This window comes from Canis lupus, chromosome 7 (genome assembly GCF_011100685.1).
Source record: "Canis lupus familiaris isolate Mischka breed German Shepherd chromosome 7, alternate assembly UU_Cfam_GSD_1.0, whole genome shotgun sequence".
Classification (NCBI taxonomy): domain Eukaryota; kingdom Metazoa; phylum Chordata; class Mammalia; order Carnivora; family Canidae; genus Canis; species Canis lupus.
The window spans coordinates 35,509,723-35,527,359 of NC_049228.1; the positions used below are offsets into that span (position 1 = coordinate 35,509,723).

At 35.6% G+C, this 17,637-nt stretch overlaps 1 protein-coding gene across 5 annotated transcripts in view; it reads left to right on the forward strand.

The window, feature by feature from the left end:
* Nucleotides 1-17,637, forward strand: part of CATSPERE (catsper channel auxiliary subunit epsilon) — a 199,070-nt gene that overhangs the window by 87,702 nt on the left and 93,731 nt on the right. For 4 of the 5 annotated variants that reach the window (XM_038542747.1, XM_038542744.1, XM_038542743.1 and 1 more), the window contains exons 8-9: nucleotides 8,144-8,250; nucleotides 16,914-17,406. In XM_038542747.1, coding sequence (XP_038398675.1) covers nucleotides 8,144-8,250; nucleotides 16,914-17,406 — 600 coding nt within the window. The remainder of the gene's footprint in view (nucleotides 1-8,143; nucleotides 8,251-16,913; nucleotides 17,407-17,637) is intronic. The other variant, XM_038542746.1, reaches the window with a different exon arrangement.

A 17,637-nucleotide genomic window follows, 5' to 3' on the forward strand; every position in this document is an offset into this window, starting at 1 on the left:
CCATTTATCATGCCAATGGACATCAAAAGAAAACTGGGATGGCAATCCTTATATCAGACAAATTAGATTTTATTTTATTTTATTTATTTATTTATTTATTTATTTATTTATTTATTTATTCATGAGAGACACAGATAGATAGAGAGGCAGAGACATAGGCAGAGGGAGAAGCAGGCTCCATGAAGGGAGTCCAATGCGGGACTTGATCCCAGTACTCCAGGATCATGCCCTGAGCCTAAGGCAGGTGCCCAACCACTGAGCCACCTAGGTGTCCTGACAAATTAGATTTTAAACCAAACACTGTAATAAGAGATGAGGAAGGATACCATATTGTAACTAAAGGGTCTATCCAACAAGAAGATCTAACCATTGTAAATATTTATGCCCCTAACATGGATGCAGCCAGTTATATGTCAATTGATAACAAAATTAAAGAAGCACATTGATAATAATCCAATAATAGTAGGGACTTTAACACCCCACTCACAGCAATGGACAGATCATCTAAGCAAAAGATCAACAAGGAAACAAGGGCTGTGAATGACAGACTGGACCAGATGGACTTCACAGATAAAGTTTTGTTTGTTTGTTTTTTATTTATTTATTCATGAGAGACAGAGAGAGAGAGAGAGAGAGGCAGAGACCTAGGCATAGGGAGAAGCAGGATCCATGCAGGTAACCTGATGCGGGACTCGATCCTAGGTCTCCAGGATCACACCCTGGGCTGAAGGTGGCGCTATACCACTGAGCCACCCGGGCTGCCCACAGATACAGTTTTTACTTCTTGTGTTGTATATCCTTTAACAAATTTTTCTTCCTTAACTTTTAGATTAGCATTAAAAGTAATTTGTGCATCACCATTACAATTTTACATTGTTCTGTATTTGTCTACGTAATTTTCTTTGCCAATGAGATTTATGCTTTCATATACTGGGGTCCACATTGGTGGAGACTGTGAGGGTCCTCAGTAGAGAAAGCTGTGGAGGTCCACGGTGGTGGTGAGAACTGCTGGGGTCTCCCTGCTCTCCTTCTCTCCCATGGGGAGTTGTAGCCAGCAGAATTCCTCTTAGCATTGAACTGTGCTGGCCTGAGAGTTAGAATAATGCAGGTTAAATGCTTCCTGTACTTTTCTGTGCACCATCTTCAGTTTTTGTGCTCCACTGGGTTGCTGAAATTTCTCAATTATACTCTGGAGCTCTCCCAAAGCTATTTTTCTTCATGGAGAGTTGTCAAATTGTTGTTTTTGTGGGAGAACTTCTGTCATCTTGCTGAAGTCACTTCTCTTTTTTAAATTTTATTTTTAATGTTTTCCAATTTTACTGAGATAAAATTGACATACTGTGTCAGTTTAAGGCTTGACTCATGTATATTGTGAAGTGATTACCACAACACACTGGGTTAACATACATTATCTCATATAGATTCAATAAAAAGAAAAAGGAAAGAAAGAGAGAGAGAGAAAGGTACTTTCTTTTTGTGATGAGAATTCTTAGGGGATCCCTGGGTGGCTCAGCAGTTTAGTGCCTGCCTTTGGCCCAGGGCGTGATCCTGGGGCCCTGGGATTGAGTCCCACATTGGGTTCCTTGCATGGAGCCTGCTTCTCCCTCTGCCTATGTCTCTGCCTCTCTCTCTCTTTCTCTCTCTCTCTCTCCCCCCCACCCTCGTGAATAAATAAATAAAAATCTTTGAAAAAAAAGAATTCTTAGGATTTACTCCATTAACAACTTTCCCTTATACCACACAGCAGTGTTAGCAGTAGTCACCATGCTATACATCACATCCCTAGTACTTTATCTTATAACTGAAGTTTGTGTCTTTCACCACCTTTCTCCAATTCTCCTTCCCTAACTGCCTGCCTCTGGTAGTCATTAATCTGATCTCTTTTTCCATAAGTTTGTTTTTTAGAGATCATCCAGTATTTGTCTTTCTCTGACTTACTTCACTTAGCATAATGCCCTCCTGTTGTCACAAATGGCAGGATTTCCTTGGGGGTTTTGTGGTTTAATAACTATATATATGGTATATTACAACTTCTTTATCTATTTCATCTGTCAATGGAAACAGGTTTTTTCCATATGTTTGCTATTGTAAATAATGCTGCTATGAATATGGAGGTGCATATATCTTTTGAGTTAGTGTTTTCATTTCCTTTGAATATATTCCCAGAAGTGAAATTGCTAAATCATATGGTCATTCTATTTTTGTTTTTTTGACAATCGTCTATACTGTTTTCCGTAGTGACTGTACCAGTTGCACCAATGCACAAGGGTTCCCTTTCTTCCACATCCAGACCAGCATTTGTTATCACTTGTCTTTTTTATTAAGGCTATGCTAACAGGCATGAGGTATCATCTCAAGGTGAATTTGATTTGAATTTTCCTAATAACTGGTAATGTTGAGAATCTTTTCAAGTACCCATTGGCCATTTTTATGTCTTCTTTGGAGAAATGCTTGTTCAGGTTTTTTTTCTTTTACCATTTTTCACTAAGATTATTTGGCTTTTAGCTGTTGAGTTATATGAGTTCTTTAAATGATTTGAATATTAATCCCTTATCAGGTATGGCTTTGCAAATATTTTCCCATTCCATAAGTTGTATTTTCACTTTATTGATTATTTCTCTCTTTGTGCAGAAGCTTTTTAAATTTGATGTTGTCCCATTTATTTAATTTTGATTTTGTTTCTTGTGCTGCTTCATACCACAAAAAAATCAATGCCAACACCCATGTCAACGAGTTTTTTTCCTGTTTTCTTCTAAGAGTTTTATAGTTTCAGGCCTTACATCTAATATTTTAATTAATTTTGAGTTAATTTTTGTGAGTATTGTAAGATAGGGTCTAGTGTCATGCTTTTACTCATGAATTTTCCTTAGCACCATTTATTGAAGACCCTCTTCTCCATTGAGTATTCTTGGCTCCTTTGTCAAGTACTAGTTGACTACCTCTGCTTCAGTTTATTTCGGGACTTTCAGTTCTGTTCCAATTATCTATTTGTCTGTTTTTATGTCAGTACCACCCTGTTTTGATTACTGTAGCTTTATAGCATAGTTTGAAATCAGGAAGTGTTGCCTCCTGCTTTATTCTTTCTCAGGATTGCCTTGGTTATTTGGAATCTCTTTTGGTTCCATGGAAATTTTAGGATTCTTTTTTTCTACCACTGCAGAAAAATGCCATCAAACTCTTAATAGAGATTACATTGAATCTGTAGATGGTTTTCAGTAATATGGACATTTTAACCATATTGATTCTTCTAATAAACATGAAAATACCTTTCCATTTATTTGTGTCTTCCTTAATTTCTTTCATCAATGTCTTCTAGTTTTCAGAGCACAGACCTTTCACCTTCTTGGTAATTTTATTCCTAAGTATTTTTTTTTTGTTTGGATGCTATTATAAATGAGATCATTTTCTTTATTTCTATTTATTGTTAGTATATAGAAATACCACTGATTTTGTATTTTAATTTGTATCCTGCAACTTTAATAACTTTTGGATTAGATCTAATGGGGGTTTTGGTAGAATTTTAGGAGGTCATATCATCAGCAGAGACAATTTTACCTTCCCCTTTCCTATTCTGATGCCTTTTCTTTCCTTGCCTGATTTCTCTGGTTAGGACTTCCAGTACTGTGTTGAATAAGAGGTGAGGGTGGGAACCTTTGTCTTGTTCCTAATATTAGAGAAAAAATTTTCAACCTTTCATCATTGAGTACGGTATTAGTTGTGGTCTTGTCAGATATTGCCTTTGTTATGTTAAGGTACATTTCATCTACATGGAATTTATAAAAGAGTTTTTTATCATAAACAGATGTTGAATGTTGTCAAATGTTTTTCTATGTCTACCGAGATATTCATATGATTTTGTCTTTCATTCTATTAACGTGATGTAACTCATTTGTTGATTTGCATATGTTGAACCATTCTTGCATTGCAGGGATAAATCCCACTTGATCATCACGTGTGATTTTTTTTTTAACGTGTGATCTTCTTAATGAGCAAGTGAATTTGGTTGGCTAGTCTGTAGTTGAGAATTTTGCACCTATATTCACAGGAATGTTGGACTATAATTTGTCTTCTGGTAGTGTCCTTTTCTGGCTTGGTATCAGGGTAATGCTGGCCTTATAAAATGTAGCTGGAAGCATTCCCTTCTTTTTTGAAAGAGTTTGAGAAGGATGGGCATTAATTCTTTGTCAGATGTTTGGCAAAATTTGTCAGTAAAACATTTATTTTTAATAATAGCTATCCTAACGGAGGTGAAGTTGTATATCACCATGGTTTTAATTTGCATTTCTGTAATGATTAGGGATGTTGAGTATCCTTTTGTGTGCTTTTTGGCTATTTGTATAATGAAGTCCAATTTGTCAGTTTTTCCTTTAGTTGCCTGTGCCTTTGGAGTCATATCTAAGAAATCAATGCCAGATTCAATGTTTGTTTTCTTCTAAGGATTTTATAGTTATATCTTTCATGTTTAAAGAATGCACTATTGATATACCTAACAACTTGGATAGATGCTGAGTTAAAAAGCCAATTTTAAGTGTTGCATACTGTATGATTCCATTTATAGGAGATTTTAGAGGTGACAAAATTGCAGTCATTTAAAACAGAGAAGTGGTTGCCAGAAGTTAGAGTTAGCAGGCAGTTGTGACTTTTAAAGGTTAACATGAGGGAGTTTCTTTTTCTTTTTCTTTTCTTTTTTTTTTGAGGGAGTTTCTTATTTGTGATTGAACAGTTCCATAATCCGTATTCTATAACAGCTCTATATTGTGATGGTTACATAAAACTAGACATGTGATAAAATTTCACAGAACTATGCAAAAGGAGCACTTGTAAAAAAAAAAAAAAAAAAGAATGATGAAATCATAATAAGGTTCGTACCGAAGTTAATAGTGTTATATCATCATCAATTTCCTGGTTTTGACATGCACTAAGATTATATAAGCTGCTGTCATTGGGAATAGCTGACTCAATTCTTGTGAGTCAAACTATTTCAAAATAAAATAGTTATATTTTAAAATGTCTTTAGCATTTGCCTATGGTACTAAGAATAAAATCCAAACTATTTTCCAGGACCGACAACGTTTAGCATGGTGTGATTTCTGTCTATATTTTATCTAACCTTTTCCTGTACTATTTCTTTCTTACTAGATTCTAGCCATTATCTTCCTTTCAATTCCTCAGCCATAATAATTCCTCTCCTCCCTCAGAGCCTTTGTAACTGTTGTTCATTCTATACAGAATGCTCTTCTCATAGCTATATTCTGAAAGAACTATACTCTCTTCTGGGTGGTAAGATTTTTTTCTTCTTTATTCATTCAACAAATATTTACAAATGCAGGCTTAGAAGGCAGAGCCCTGAGGCAGCAGTGCAGTTTTGTACATATTGATTTGAAGTGTTTCTAAGACAAGCAAAATCACTGTTAAAAGTCTAGTTAGGTATACAGATCATGAACTAGATATAAAATTTGGGATCTGGGCCAAACAATTTGAGCAGTTTTATAGGAATTGAATGATACTTGAGGCCATATGATTGAATGAGATTACCTAGGAAGAAAATGTACTATGAGAAGGGTACTGACAGGAAGAGAATGTAGGACCAAGCTCTGGAGATCTCTAATAGAGCAAGGAGCAAATGGTAACACGGAAGCAAAGTAAGAGTGTTTCAAAGGGGAAGATTGGTCCAATGTATCAAATGCTGCTGAAAAAACAGGTGAGATAAACAAAAAGTATTTTAAGTTTCCATAACCATATATTGATGTTATAACTAGAAAAATACTTTTTAAAATAATAATAGAGTTTGACATCTGCATAAGTAAAAGTTGTTCTGTCATAGATTACTAATAATAAAATAAACTGGCACCATCCGTTTAGAAATTGTTTCAATAATATGTATCAATTATTTCTTAAGTGTTCATAGCATTTGACCCAGTAATCACATTTCCAAGAATCTAAGATTAAAGAAATAGTTCTTACTGGGAAAGACTACATCTGATGATATCCATGGCAATAATATTTATAATAGTGAAAACCTAAAATTACCTAAATATCCAGTAGGGGAGTATGTTAAATAGATGATAATTCACTCAATGGATTATTATGCTAACATTAAAAATCATGTTTATATAGACCTCTAGTTATAAAACATGGATACATAACAGTAGCCTACATTTGGTAAATTCTAGAAATATATTAAATGTGTTTTTAATTTTTATAACCTATGTTTTAAATTTTGCCATCTAATAAAATTATCTTTAATGACAATGAATTATCCTCTTAACAGAAAAACATTTTTAAGCTTGTTTGTATGATTGCGTTAACCTTTTCTTAACCTATCCTCTTTTCTATTATTTTGTTGGTATACATCACTTACTATATTTTCTTCCTGTCTTATGCTATGCTACATTTATTCCTTTCCTTTGCAGTTATATGAAAGATAGTTGTATTTTAAATTCTGAATAGTGAATAAGATTTTCAGAAATAAAATTTAAAATATCCGTTATTTTTTATATACCAGGCAAACGTATACTTCTTTATCAAAATCAATAAATGTATATTCTTCAGGGAGGTCTTACCTAACCACATTCACTCCCAAAATTAGGTTATTAGATAATCCCATAGTCCCAATGAATATACTCTGACACTTATCATGGCAATCTCAAAGGCTCCTTTGTTGATGGTTGACATTTCTAGGAAATTTACTGGAACTTTATTGGAGAATTGGGGCAGAAGAAAGCCATGGAATTTTTTTTTTACATTATTTTAATTAAAGATTTTTATTTATTTATTTTGAGAGAGAGAGAGAGAGAGAGAGAGAGAGAGAAAGCACATGAGCAGAACAAGGGGGCAGAGACTCAGAGAGGGAGAGAGAATCTCAAGCAGAGTCCATGCTGAGCATGGAGTGCACCCTAGCCTGGATCTCATGACTCTGAGATCATGACCTGAGCCAAAATCAAGAGTCTGACCCGCAATTATCTGAGCCACCCAGATGCCCCAGAAGCCATGGAATTTTAGACTGGCCCTCATCTGATTTTTTATTCTAAGGATTCCCCATAATGACACCATTGTCTCTATTCCAAAAATACCAATTAGGAAAAATTCCAGTCAATTCAACTTCTCCTTAAATAGCATTAAAAAAAGAAAGAAAGAAAGAAAGAAAGAAAGAAAGAAAGAAAGAAAGAAAGAAAGAAAGAAAGAAAGAAAGAAAGAAAAAGAAAAAGAGGAGAAGAGGAGGGCAGCCCTGGTGGCTCAGCGGTTTAGCACTGCCTTCAGTCCAGGGCGTGATCTTGAAGACCCTGGATCGAGTCCCATGTTTGGCTCCCTGCATGGAGCCTGCTTCTCCCTCTGCCTGTGTCTCTGCTTCTCTCTCTCTCTCTCTCTCTCTCTCTGTCTGTCTCTCATGAATAAATAAATAAAATCTTAAAAAAAAAAAAAAGGAAAGATGTCAGATCCATTGTTATACTAAGAATTTTTGTTAAAGCCTCCAGATATCATTTGAAACCTACCTTGAAAGAATATGTTGGGAGCCCCTGGGTGGCTCAGCTGATTAAGTGTCTGACTTGGATTCAGGTCATAATCTCAGAGTCCTGGAATGGAGCCTCACATGGATCCCGGGGGTGGATCCCCTAGTGGATCCCCGTGTGGGGCCCCAGTAAGGTCCCCGCTGCTCTGCATTCAACTCAGCGGGGAGTCTGCTCCGCCCTCTCTCTCTCTCTCTCTGCCCCTCCCCCTGCTCATTCTCTCTCCCAAATAAATAAAATATTTTTTTAAAAAAAGAAAGAATATGTTGCTTTGAAGTCAGATCCATATAGACATAATTCTAACAGATTAGTTTTAGAAACTCCATTACTTATTTCATTAAAATTAAAACATGAGGATATTTATTTAAAGGTCCCCATAATCTCAGTTCATTCAGGAATCTGATTATGTATAGTGTTTTCAACATGTTGGAAATGATATTATACCTTCTTTATGATTCATAAAGTTCAACAGGGAAGAAGCTATATGATTAAAAAAAAACTGATCCTGAAAATGTGGTAAATGTATAAATATAAATCATGTCTTAGCTAAAATAACAAATTAAATATATCATGATTTAATTTCAAAATAATTTTGTCTACAGAAAGTGAAAAAATGATTTTTTTTTTTTTTACAGTATTCCTTAATACTTAGCAGGCAGTTGGCCACTTTGGGACAGAAGCCTATCATATACACAACTCTGAAGAGAAAAGTTTATTTTCCACATGATAAAATGAAGAATGGGTATTTAATTTTAAATTTTCATATATAAACTTTATTTTTTAAATTTATAAAATAACTGTCAGAAATTTAAAGTAAAAGAAATTTTAAAACCCTAGTGGAATTCCATATAATATCTTATATGTAGTTTCCAAGTAGCTTCTTTCATGATACACAAAAAAATTGTAATAATCAGAACTAGTTATCAACTTAGATTATAGTTTTACAAATGGTATTAACATCTAAACTTCAGTTCAAGAGCCTCATTCAGGATGTCAGCAAATCCTAGAAATATCTCAAAATGTTTCCTGCCAGTTCAGAAAAATGAACCATATTGGTGTAACTGATGCTACAATCATTACCACTGTCAGTACACACACATACACAAAACAAATTCCACCTGAAAGATAAAATCTGTTACTATTAAATTAGTAAATGATTATAGGGTTAAGACAGCCTTTCTTACTCTGTTACAACTAGGCACAGGGCAAGGTGATTATAACTTAAAAGATACAATTCCTACCCTCAATAACCTTCCCTTAGTTGGGGAGATAGATAAATGTTACGATAGAGGTGAACCCAGATGAAATGGAAGAGAGTGTGCACCAACAAAGTCTTAGATAAAAGGGAATCAAGGAGGACTTCTTTAAAGAGGTGACATCTGCATGCTTGAAAAGAAATAAAAGCCAATTGGGAGAGCATTCCAAACAGAGAGGCTGCATATACAAAAGCTTTCAAGCAGAGACCTGAGAAAGCAGACACATTTCAGGACATGCAAAGAAGTTGAATCCATGGGTAAAGTAAAGGGTGACCTTCAGAAAGAGGAGATGTTTTTTAAATAATCATAATAATCTGAGGCTAAAATTCCTGCTGATTTTATAAAACCTTGGGAGATGGGGAGGTAGGAGAAACAGTCATTATAAAACCGACTAGGGCAGCCCCGGTGGCGCAGCGGTTTGGCGCCGACTGCAGCCCAGGACGTGATCCTGGAGACCCGGGATTGAGTCCCACGTCGGGCTCCCTGCATGGAGCCTGCTGCTTCTCCCTCTGCCTGTGTCTCTGCCTCTCTCTCTCTCTCTCTCTCTCTGTGTCGCTCATGAATAAATAAATAAAATCTTAAAAAAAAAAAAAAACTCTCTCTCTCTCTCTCTGTGACTATCATAAATAAATAAAAATTTTTTAAAAAATTAAAAAAAAAAACAACTAAAGGCTTGTCTGACTTAGCAGGCAAGTAGGAAGGTTATAGGTATCATTTGTTTCTTCTCTATTGTTATATCTTTATGGAACTTCATAAACACGATTCGCCCTTTTAAAGTGTACAATTTAATGGGTTTCAGTAGATTTACAGAGTTGTATAACTATCACTACTGTTTAAATCTAGAACATTTCTATCACCTCAAAAAGAAACCTTATTCCCTCCTCCTCCCAGCCCTTGGTCCTACTCATCTATTTCCTGTCTCTATGGATTTGCCTATTCCGAATGTTTCATATCAAGAGAATCATACAATATATGGTCTTTTGCAACTGGCTTCTTTCAGCATAATGTTTTCAGGGTTCATCCATGTTGTAGCATGTTTCAGTATTCATTCCTAAAAAGGAATAAAAATTGCCAAATAATATTCCATTATATGGATATACCAACTTTAAAAAAAAAACTGTTCTTCAGTTGATGGACATTTTGGTTGTGTGTACTTTTGGACTATTATGAATAAAGCTACTGTGAACTTTTATTTACAAGTCTTTGTGTAGACATAATGGGTTTTTTTTTTAAGATTTTATTTATTTATTCATGAGAGACAGAGAGGGGCACAGACATAGGCAGAGGGAGAAGCAGGCAGGACCTAATGCAGGACTCAATCTCCGAGCTAGGATCATGCCCTGAGCCAAAGGCAAACGCTCAACTGCTGAGCCACCCAGGCATCCCTAGACATAATGTTTTTATTTCTCCTGGGTGTATACCTAGGATTGAAATTGTGAGCCATATGACATCTAATTTCATTTCTTTGTTGTCCGAGAAAATATTTGTGTGATTTCAGTTCTTTTATATGTATTGAGGTTTATCTTATGGCTTAATATATAGCCTGTCCTGGAGGATTTTCCTTGTCCACTTATGAAGAATGTATAGTCTGCTGTTGTTGGGTGGAATGTCCTATAGATGTCTGTTAGGTCTAGTTGGTATAGAGTGCTGTTTAAGTGTTCTATATCCTTGTTGATGTTTTGCTTGTTGTTCTATCCATTATTGAAAGTGGTATATCAAAGTCTCCAACTATTGTTGTTAAATTGTCTATTTCTCCCCTTCATTCTGTCAGGTTTTACTTCATGTGTTTGGGGTCTCTGTTGTCAGATGAATATGTTTGTAATTATTATACTTTCCTGATGAATGACAGAGTATCTTGACATTAGAAAATGTTCTTCTTTATTTTGTATTGTTTTTGCTTTAAGGTTATCATCTCTAATATTACTATAGCCAGTCCAGCTTTCTCTGGTTGCTTTTGCATAACATATTTTTCTGCCCTTTACTTTCAATATTCCTGTATTCTTTTAAGATTTTACTTATTTGTTTATTTATTTGAGAAAGAGAGAGAGCACAAACAGGGGGAAGGGCAAAGGGAGAAGGAGAAGCACACTCCCCGCTGAGCAGGTAGCCCAACGTAGGGCTTAATTCCAGCACCCTGAGATCATGACCTGAGCTGAAGTTAAGTGCTTAACTGACTGAGCCACCCAAGTGCCCCTCAATGTATTTGTACTTTTTAATCTTAACTGTATCTCCTATAGACACCATATAGTTGGAACTTATTTTGTTATCAGTCTGATAATCCCTGCCATTTGGTTAGACTATTTAGTATACTCATATTTAATGTTGTTATTGATACAGTTGATTCTATATCTGCCATTTTATTTATTTCTCCTGTATTTTTTCTTCCTCTGTTCCTCTATTGTTTTCTTTGCATTAAGTGAATATTTCCTAGTGTAACAATTTAATTACATTAATTTTCTCACTGCATTTTGAAATATTTTCTTAGTTTATCATCTAGGGCTGGCCATATACATATAGCACATTGCAACAATGGGAACACTTATATTGCACAACCAATTTGAAAGGTAATTTTACATTATCCTGCAAAGTTAAAGATGCCCATACCAATAGTTCAGCAATTCAATAGCAGCATATATTCTACAGAAATCCATGCACAAGTGCACCAGGAGATGTGTGTATTTGTACCAGAATTGTTTCTAATAACAAAAAAAACCCCTGAAATTCTAATTTCCATTTCATGGAGAGATGGGTAGGCATCTTATAGTTATGCTATAGAATATATGCATTATACAGCAGTAAAAATGAATCAAACACAGCAATACAAATCAACATGAGTGAATTTCACAAACATAACATTGAATGAAAAAGGCAAGTCATGGAAGAAAAATACAGTATGATTCCATCTATATAAGGTACAAACCTGAAAAATTAAAAAAAATATTGTTTAATAATACATTTATGTCAGTTAACTAGTTTTGTAAAGCAAAAGAATTGACTTTCGTATATTAACCTTGTATCCTGCAACCTTGCTACAATTACTTATTAGTTCCAGGATTTTTTAAATGTGTTCTTTGTTCTCAGAAATTTTTTCTGCATAGATAATCATGTCATCTGCAAATAAAGAACATTTTGTTACTTCTTTCTCAATCATGTATGCCTTTTGTTTTATTTTTTTATCTTACTATGGTAGATAGTAAGATACTATCAGTGTGATACTGAATAGGAGTGGTAAGAGGAGACATCTTCGCTTTTGTTCATAGGAGAAATGGATCTAATTTCTCACTATTAAGTATTTTGTATGGTTTTTTATAGGTGCTCCTTTATCAAGTTGAAGGAGTTTCCCTCCATTGCTTGTTATCTGAGAGCTTTTATCACGAATGGGTGTCAGATTCTGTCAAATGCTTTTTTGCATCTGTTGATGTAATTATATGCTTTTTTTCTTTTTAAATCTTTTATATGATGGATCATATTAATAGATTTTTAATGCTGAACCCGACACGCATAACTCGAATAAACCCTGTTTGGTCATGGTATATAATTCTTTTTATACATTGTTGAATTCAAAAGGTCTGCAACTCTACCGGTAATGTATTTATCTGGTTTTGGTATTAAGGCATCTGGTTTTCTCTACTATTCTTCTGTTTTCAGTTTACTGATTTCTGCTGCAATTTTTTTTTCTGTTTCCTTTAGGTTTGTATCGCTTTTTTTTTCCTCTAGTTTTCCAAGGTGGAAGCTTAGAGTATTGACTTTAGATCTTTCTTCTTTTCTAATATATGCATTGATGCCATACATTTCCCTCTAAGCCTTGCTTTCACTGCAGCCCTCAAATTTTATTGTTTTATTTTTTCATTTGTTCAAAACATTTTTCATTTTCTTTTTGTTTAAAATATTTTTTACCTTCAGTTGTGATTTCTTCCTTAACTAATGTGTTATTTAGAAGTGTTTAATCTCCAAATCTCTGGGGGGGTTTCCAGCTATCTTTCTATTATTGATTCTTAGCTTAATTACATTGTATTTTAAGAGCATACTTTATATTTTTTAAAATTTCTTTTTTTTATTTATTTATGATAGTCACACAGAGAGAGAGAGAGAGAGAGGCAGAGACACAGGCAGAGGAGAAGCAGGCTCCATGCACCAGGAGCCCAACATGGGATTCGATCCCAGGTCTCCAGGATGGCGCCCTGGGCCAAAGGCAGGCTCCAAACCGCTGCGCCACCCAGGGACCCCTATTTTTTAAAATTTCTTAAAATGTATTTTATGACCCAGGATATGATGTGTCATGGTCAGTGTTCCATATGAACTTGAGAAGAATGTGTATTCTGCTGTTGTTGGAAGAGATAATCTTTAAATGTCAATTGGATACACTTGATTGATGGTGCTGTTCAATTCAATTATGTCCTTACTGATTTTCTGCCTGCTGGATCTGTCAATTACTAAAAGAGCAGTTTTGAATCTCTAACTATATAGTAGATTTTTCTATTTCTCCATGCAGTTGCATATTGTTTAATAAGACATTTTATGGCAAAACTAGTTTTTTAAAAAGCACAGGAATATAAATACAAATGCAAACAAAATCAGGCCAGTGATTATGTGTAAGCAGGTGGGGATGGGAGGAGAGGCATAGGACATTTCTAAGGTATTGGTAACATTCTGATTCTTGATCTAGGTGATTAGTACACAGATGTTCATCTTAGTATTATTCTTTAAATGTATGTGTATGTCATATACTCTTGTATATATGATAAATTCATAATAAAATTATTAAATAAGTGGTATTTTAATAGAAACATAAAGAAAACATGCATATGGAGAGAATATTAGAGGTTTAGTTTTTTTTTTTAAAAATTGCCTTGGATGCCATAAAATACCATTCACATGATTGACTAGTCTGAGTTTAGAAAAGATTGTCCTTATTAAAGATACATTTTTGTGGTAAAACAAGAAAGCAAAAAAAGAAAAAAGCAAGAAAGCAAAATAGAAGAGAGTTCTGGGAAGAATTAAAAGGCAGTGAAATAAACACAAGGAAGATGAAATCAGCACTCCAAGAGAGATGAAGAGCACAGCTTTGGTGGGCAAACAGGAAGAACACATCTGAAATAAAATATGGCAAGTGAAATTGAATAGGAAAAAATATAGAGATGCCCTGAAAATAATTTGGAATAGCTTGAATTTTTTCTTAGATATAATTAAGGGGCCACTGAGTTTCTAAGCAGAACATGACTTAATAAAATTCAGATTAAATGAGATAAACTAAACATGGCAGATTAAATGTATTTATTTATCTCTATTCTCTCCCATTATCTCACTAAGGTAGTTGTAAGCCTACAAGGAGAACCAATGGGAAGGGAAGCAAGAACAGAAGGTAAAAGGAGATAAAGAAGTGGTAACTGACTTAGTAAAACATGAAATTGTATTTATTAAGGGCTTGCAGAGGGAATTCTAAAGTGATGGGAACCCTCTGGTGTGCCTTCAGTTCTTTCCTCCAGCTCTGCTCCCTGAATATGGAAACTTAGTGTATATCCTCCTGGCAAGAGAGAAGAGGATTTTTCTTTGATTAGCTTATCAGACCTACTTAAAAGAAGTTTGGAGTCAGAAGGGGAGAAGCATGATGGAGTACAAGAAGGGTGAGAAGTATCCCTCCGAACTGAGACACAACTTGTTACAACTTCCCTCTTAAATATTAAAGGAAATCCAGAAACTATCAGAATTACAGAAAGCTTCCAACATGAACATCAGACACCTAAATCAATAGAGAGAACAATAGAACTCAGAGGAAACAAAACATAGCAGGGAGCAAAAGAAAAGATCACAAAAAAGCATAAATAACATCTTCACAGAAATAAGAGAAGATATTATATATGTAAAAGAAAACTAAGATGTTATAAAATGGGAAAGAAGTAACAAAATAATTTTTTAAAGATTTTATTTACTCATGAGAGACACAGAGGGAGAGGCAGAGATGTAGGCAGAGGGAGAAGCAGGCTCCTCACAGGGAGCCCTATGAGGAACTCGATCCCCAGACCCAGGATCACACCCTGAGCCAAAGGCAGACACTCAACCGCTGAGCCACCCAGGCTTCCCAAGAAAATAATTTTGAAAAGTGTATAATCATTAAAAAAAAATCAACACTTGAAACCAAAATGATAGACATGGAATATTGAAATGGTCGGTATGCCCTGACCAGGCCTTGAGTGCTGGCTCCTTTCTAAGCCTTGTAGATAAATAGATCTCCATCCAAAAAGAAGAGTCAGGGATCCCTGGGTGGCGCAGCGGTTTAGCGCCTGCCTTTGGCCCAGGGCGTGATCCCGGAGACCCGGGATCGAATCCCACGTCGGGCTCCCGGTGCATGGAGCCTGCTTCTCCCTCTGCCTGTGTCTCTGCCTCTCTCTCTCTCTCTCTCACTGCGTGCCTATCATAAATAAAAAAAAAAACAAAACAAAAAGAAGAGTCACCAATACCTCATTATAATGTGGCTACACATATATGAGATTATCATATAGCCAGTGGACAGTGTAAAAAAATGGTACTGATGATTGTAGAAATTGTACTTGAAACCGATGTTATAGAGTCAGTAGTGTGGCTTGCATAAAGCAGTAGTTGCACTGAGTTTCATGGTGGCATGGTTTAGGGTATAGAGGTGTGGTGACAACCCTACAACTGCCCCAACATGGGTCCCCCTGCCCTGCCAGGACCACATTCTGAGTGGGCAAAATGCCGTCACCCAAGTATGTATACATTGAGGAAATAGGAAACTCAGGAGACATTTACTGAACATCTACAACCTGATGTCTCCTGGATTGCCCTGATGAGAAACTCCCTAGAATTTTTCATAGTTTCCAAGATACATGGGAGAATGCTTATTTTCATGAATTCCTCTGTATATCCACTCAAAAGATAAACTTAACCCTGTCAAATTTTAGAATACTAAGAAAAGGGATCCCTGGGTGGTGCAGCAGTTTGGCGCCTGCCTTTGGCCCAGGGCACCATCCTGGAGACCCGGGATCGAATCCCACATTGGGCTCCCGGTGTATGGAGCCTGCTTCTCCCTCTGCCTAGGTCTCTGCCTCTCTCTCTCTCTCTCTCTCTCTCTCTCTGTGACTATCATAAATGAATAAAAAAAATTTAAAAAAAAGAGAATACTAAGAAAAAAAGGGATACATTATTTCTGAATTCTCTGCCTAGAGAATTTATCCAGCAGGTGTGTAAAATATTTTCAGATATTCAGGGTCTCAAAAATTTATGTTCATATATACTTTCACAGAGAGGTACTGAAGAATGTACTTTAGCAAAACAAGAAAGATCAAAGTGCTGGATCCAGTGAATGATGCCTTTAGCCCAAAAAGTAATGCAGTGAAACAAGTACTAGATTATCTCTGCATTTAAAACATGGAAAAAATTATGGGCCACCACATTATCTTTTGGAACACTTAGGAAACAACGGATTTTCAAAATGAAATAATGATGAACTCTAGAAGAAATATGAATATACATGTATATATGAAAATGTATGGGGCAGCCTGGGTGGCTCAGCGGTTTAGCGCCGCCTTCAGGCCAGGGTGTGATCCTGGAGACCAGGGATCAAGTCCCACGTGGGGCTCCCTGCAAGGAGCCTGCTTCTCCCTCTGCCTGTGTCTCTGCTTCTTTCTCTCTCTGTCTCTCATGAATAAATAAATAAAATCTTAAAAAAAAAAAAAGAAAATGTAATTATAGCAAAATAACTGACACAGTAGTAAACAATATTCACATAGTAAAACAATGTAAACACTATAGATTTAGCTAAATGCTGTGATACTGGGAGAAGAGATGTATTGGTAGTTATATTTTTATGAGAAATACATTTTCATCTGTCATATAAGAAGCCAATAGATAATAAGTAAAAATCATATATTAAGAGAGAAGCATAAGAATTTGGAGACACAATGCAGATGAAAAAGGTGTAAGAGTCAAGATTGTTTTCCTTTGGGAACAAGAGTGAAGAATGAGGAGAAATGGGGCAGAGGTAGTGTTTTAGTGCTACTTAATTTAACCCAGATTCATGTTGATAAAAATAAAAAATATTTTTAAAGATAATAAATGTCAACAATGTACAAGATGGAGGAGAGAAGAGAGAGAGACCATTTTATTTTTATGTTTTCTGTTTTTTTCTTAGGACCTGGCGTATTTCAGTACCAATGACGTCAGAAGATGTGCTAAAGGAGATTAAAGGAAATCAAGTGGCTTTTCAAGATTGCTTTATTGCAGATTTTCTTTTCCTGCAGACCTTTCCGTTGTTGACAATACCTGAGATTCCTGGATTTTTACCGATCTCTTCACCAGCTGGTAGTCAGTTAATGGCAACCTGGATTGCTTGTGTTCCTTCTTATATTGTTGTGGTAGCGGATATGGAAACCTTTCAAACAAATGATTCATTCCGTACTTGGATCAGAATCAGAGTGCCTCCAAACATTTTGACTGAGGATGAAAGACACAGCATATCTGATGTGAATGTATCACGGGATGGAATATTTTTTCTAATAAATGGTGTTCTTTACATAAAGAGTTTTACTGAGTTCAAAAGACTGGGAATAAGTGAAAATCTCCCCAATAGTGGAATTATTGGCATTACATCAAGAAAATGGTGTTGGATCAACTATTTATTAAAGGTCAGTAAAATATTATATATATTACACTTACACATTTAGATAGATTTACTGTATTATTTTTTAAAGATTTTATTCATGAGAGACACACAGAGAGAGGCAGAGACATAGGCAGAGGGAGAAGCAGGCTCCATGCAGGGAGCCCAACACGGGACTCAATCCCGGGACTCCAGGATCACAACCTGAGCCGAAGTCAGACGCTTAACTGCTGAGCCACCCAGGCGTCCCTACTGT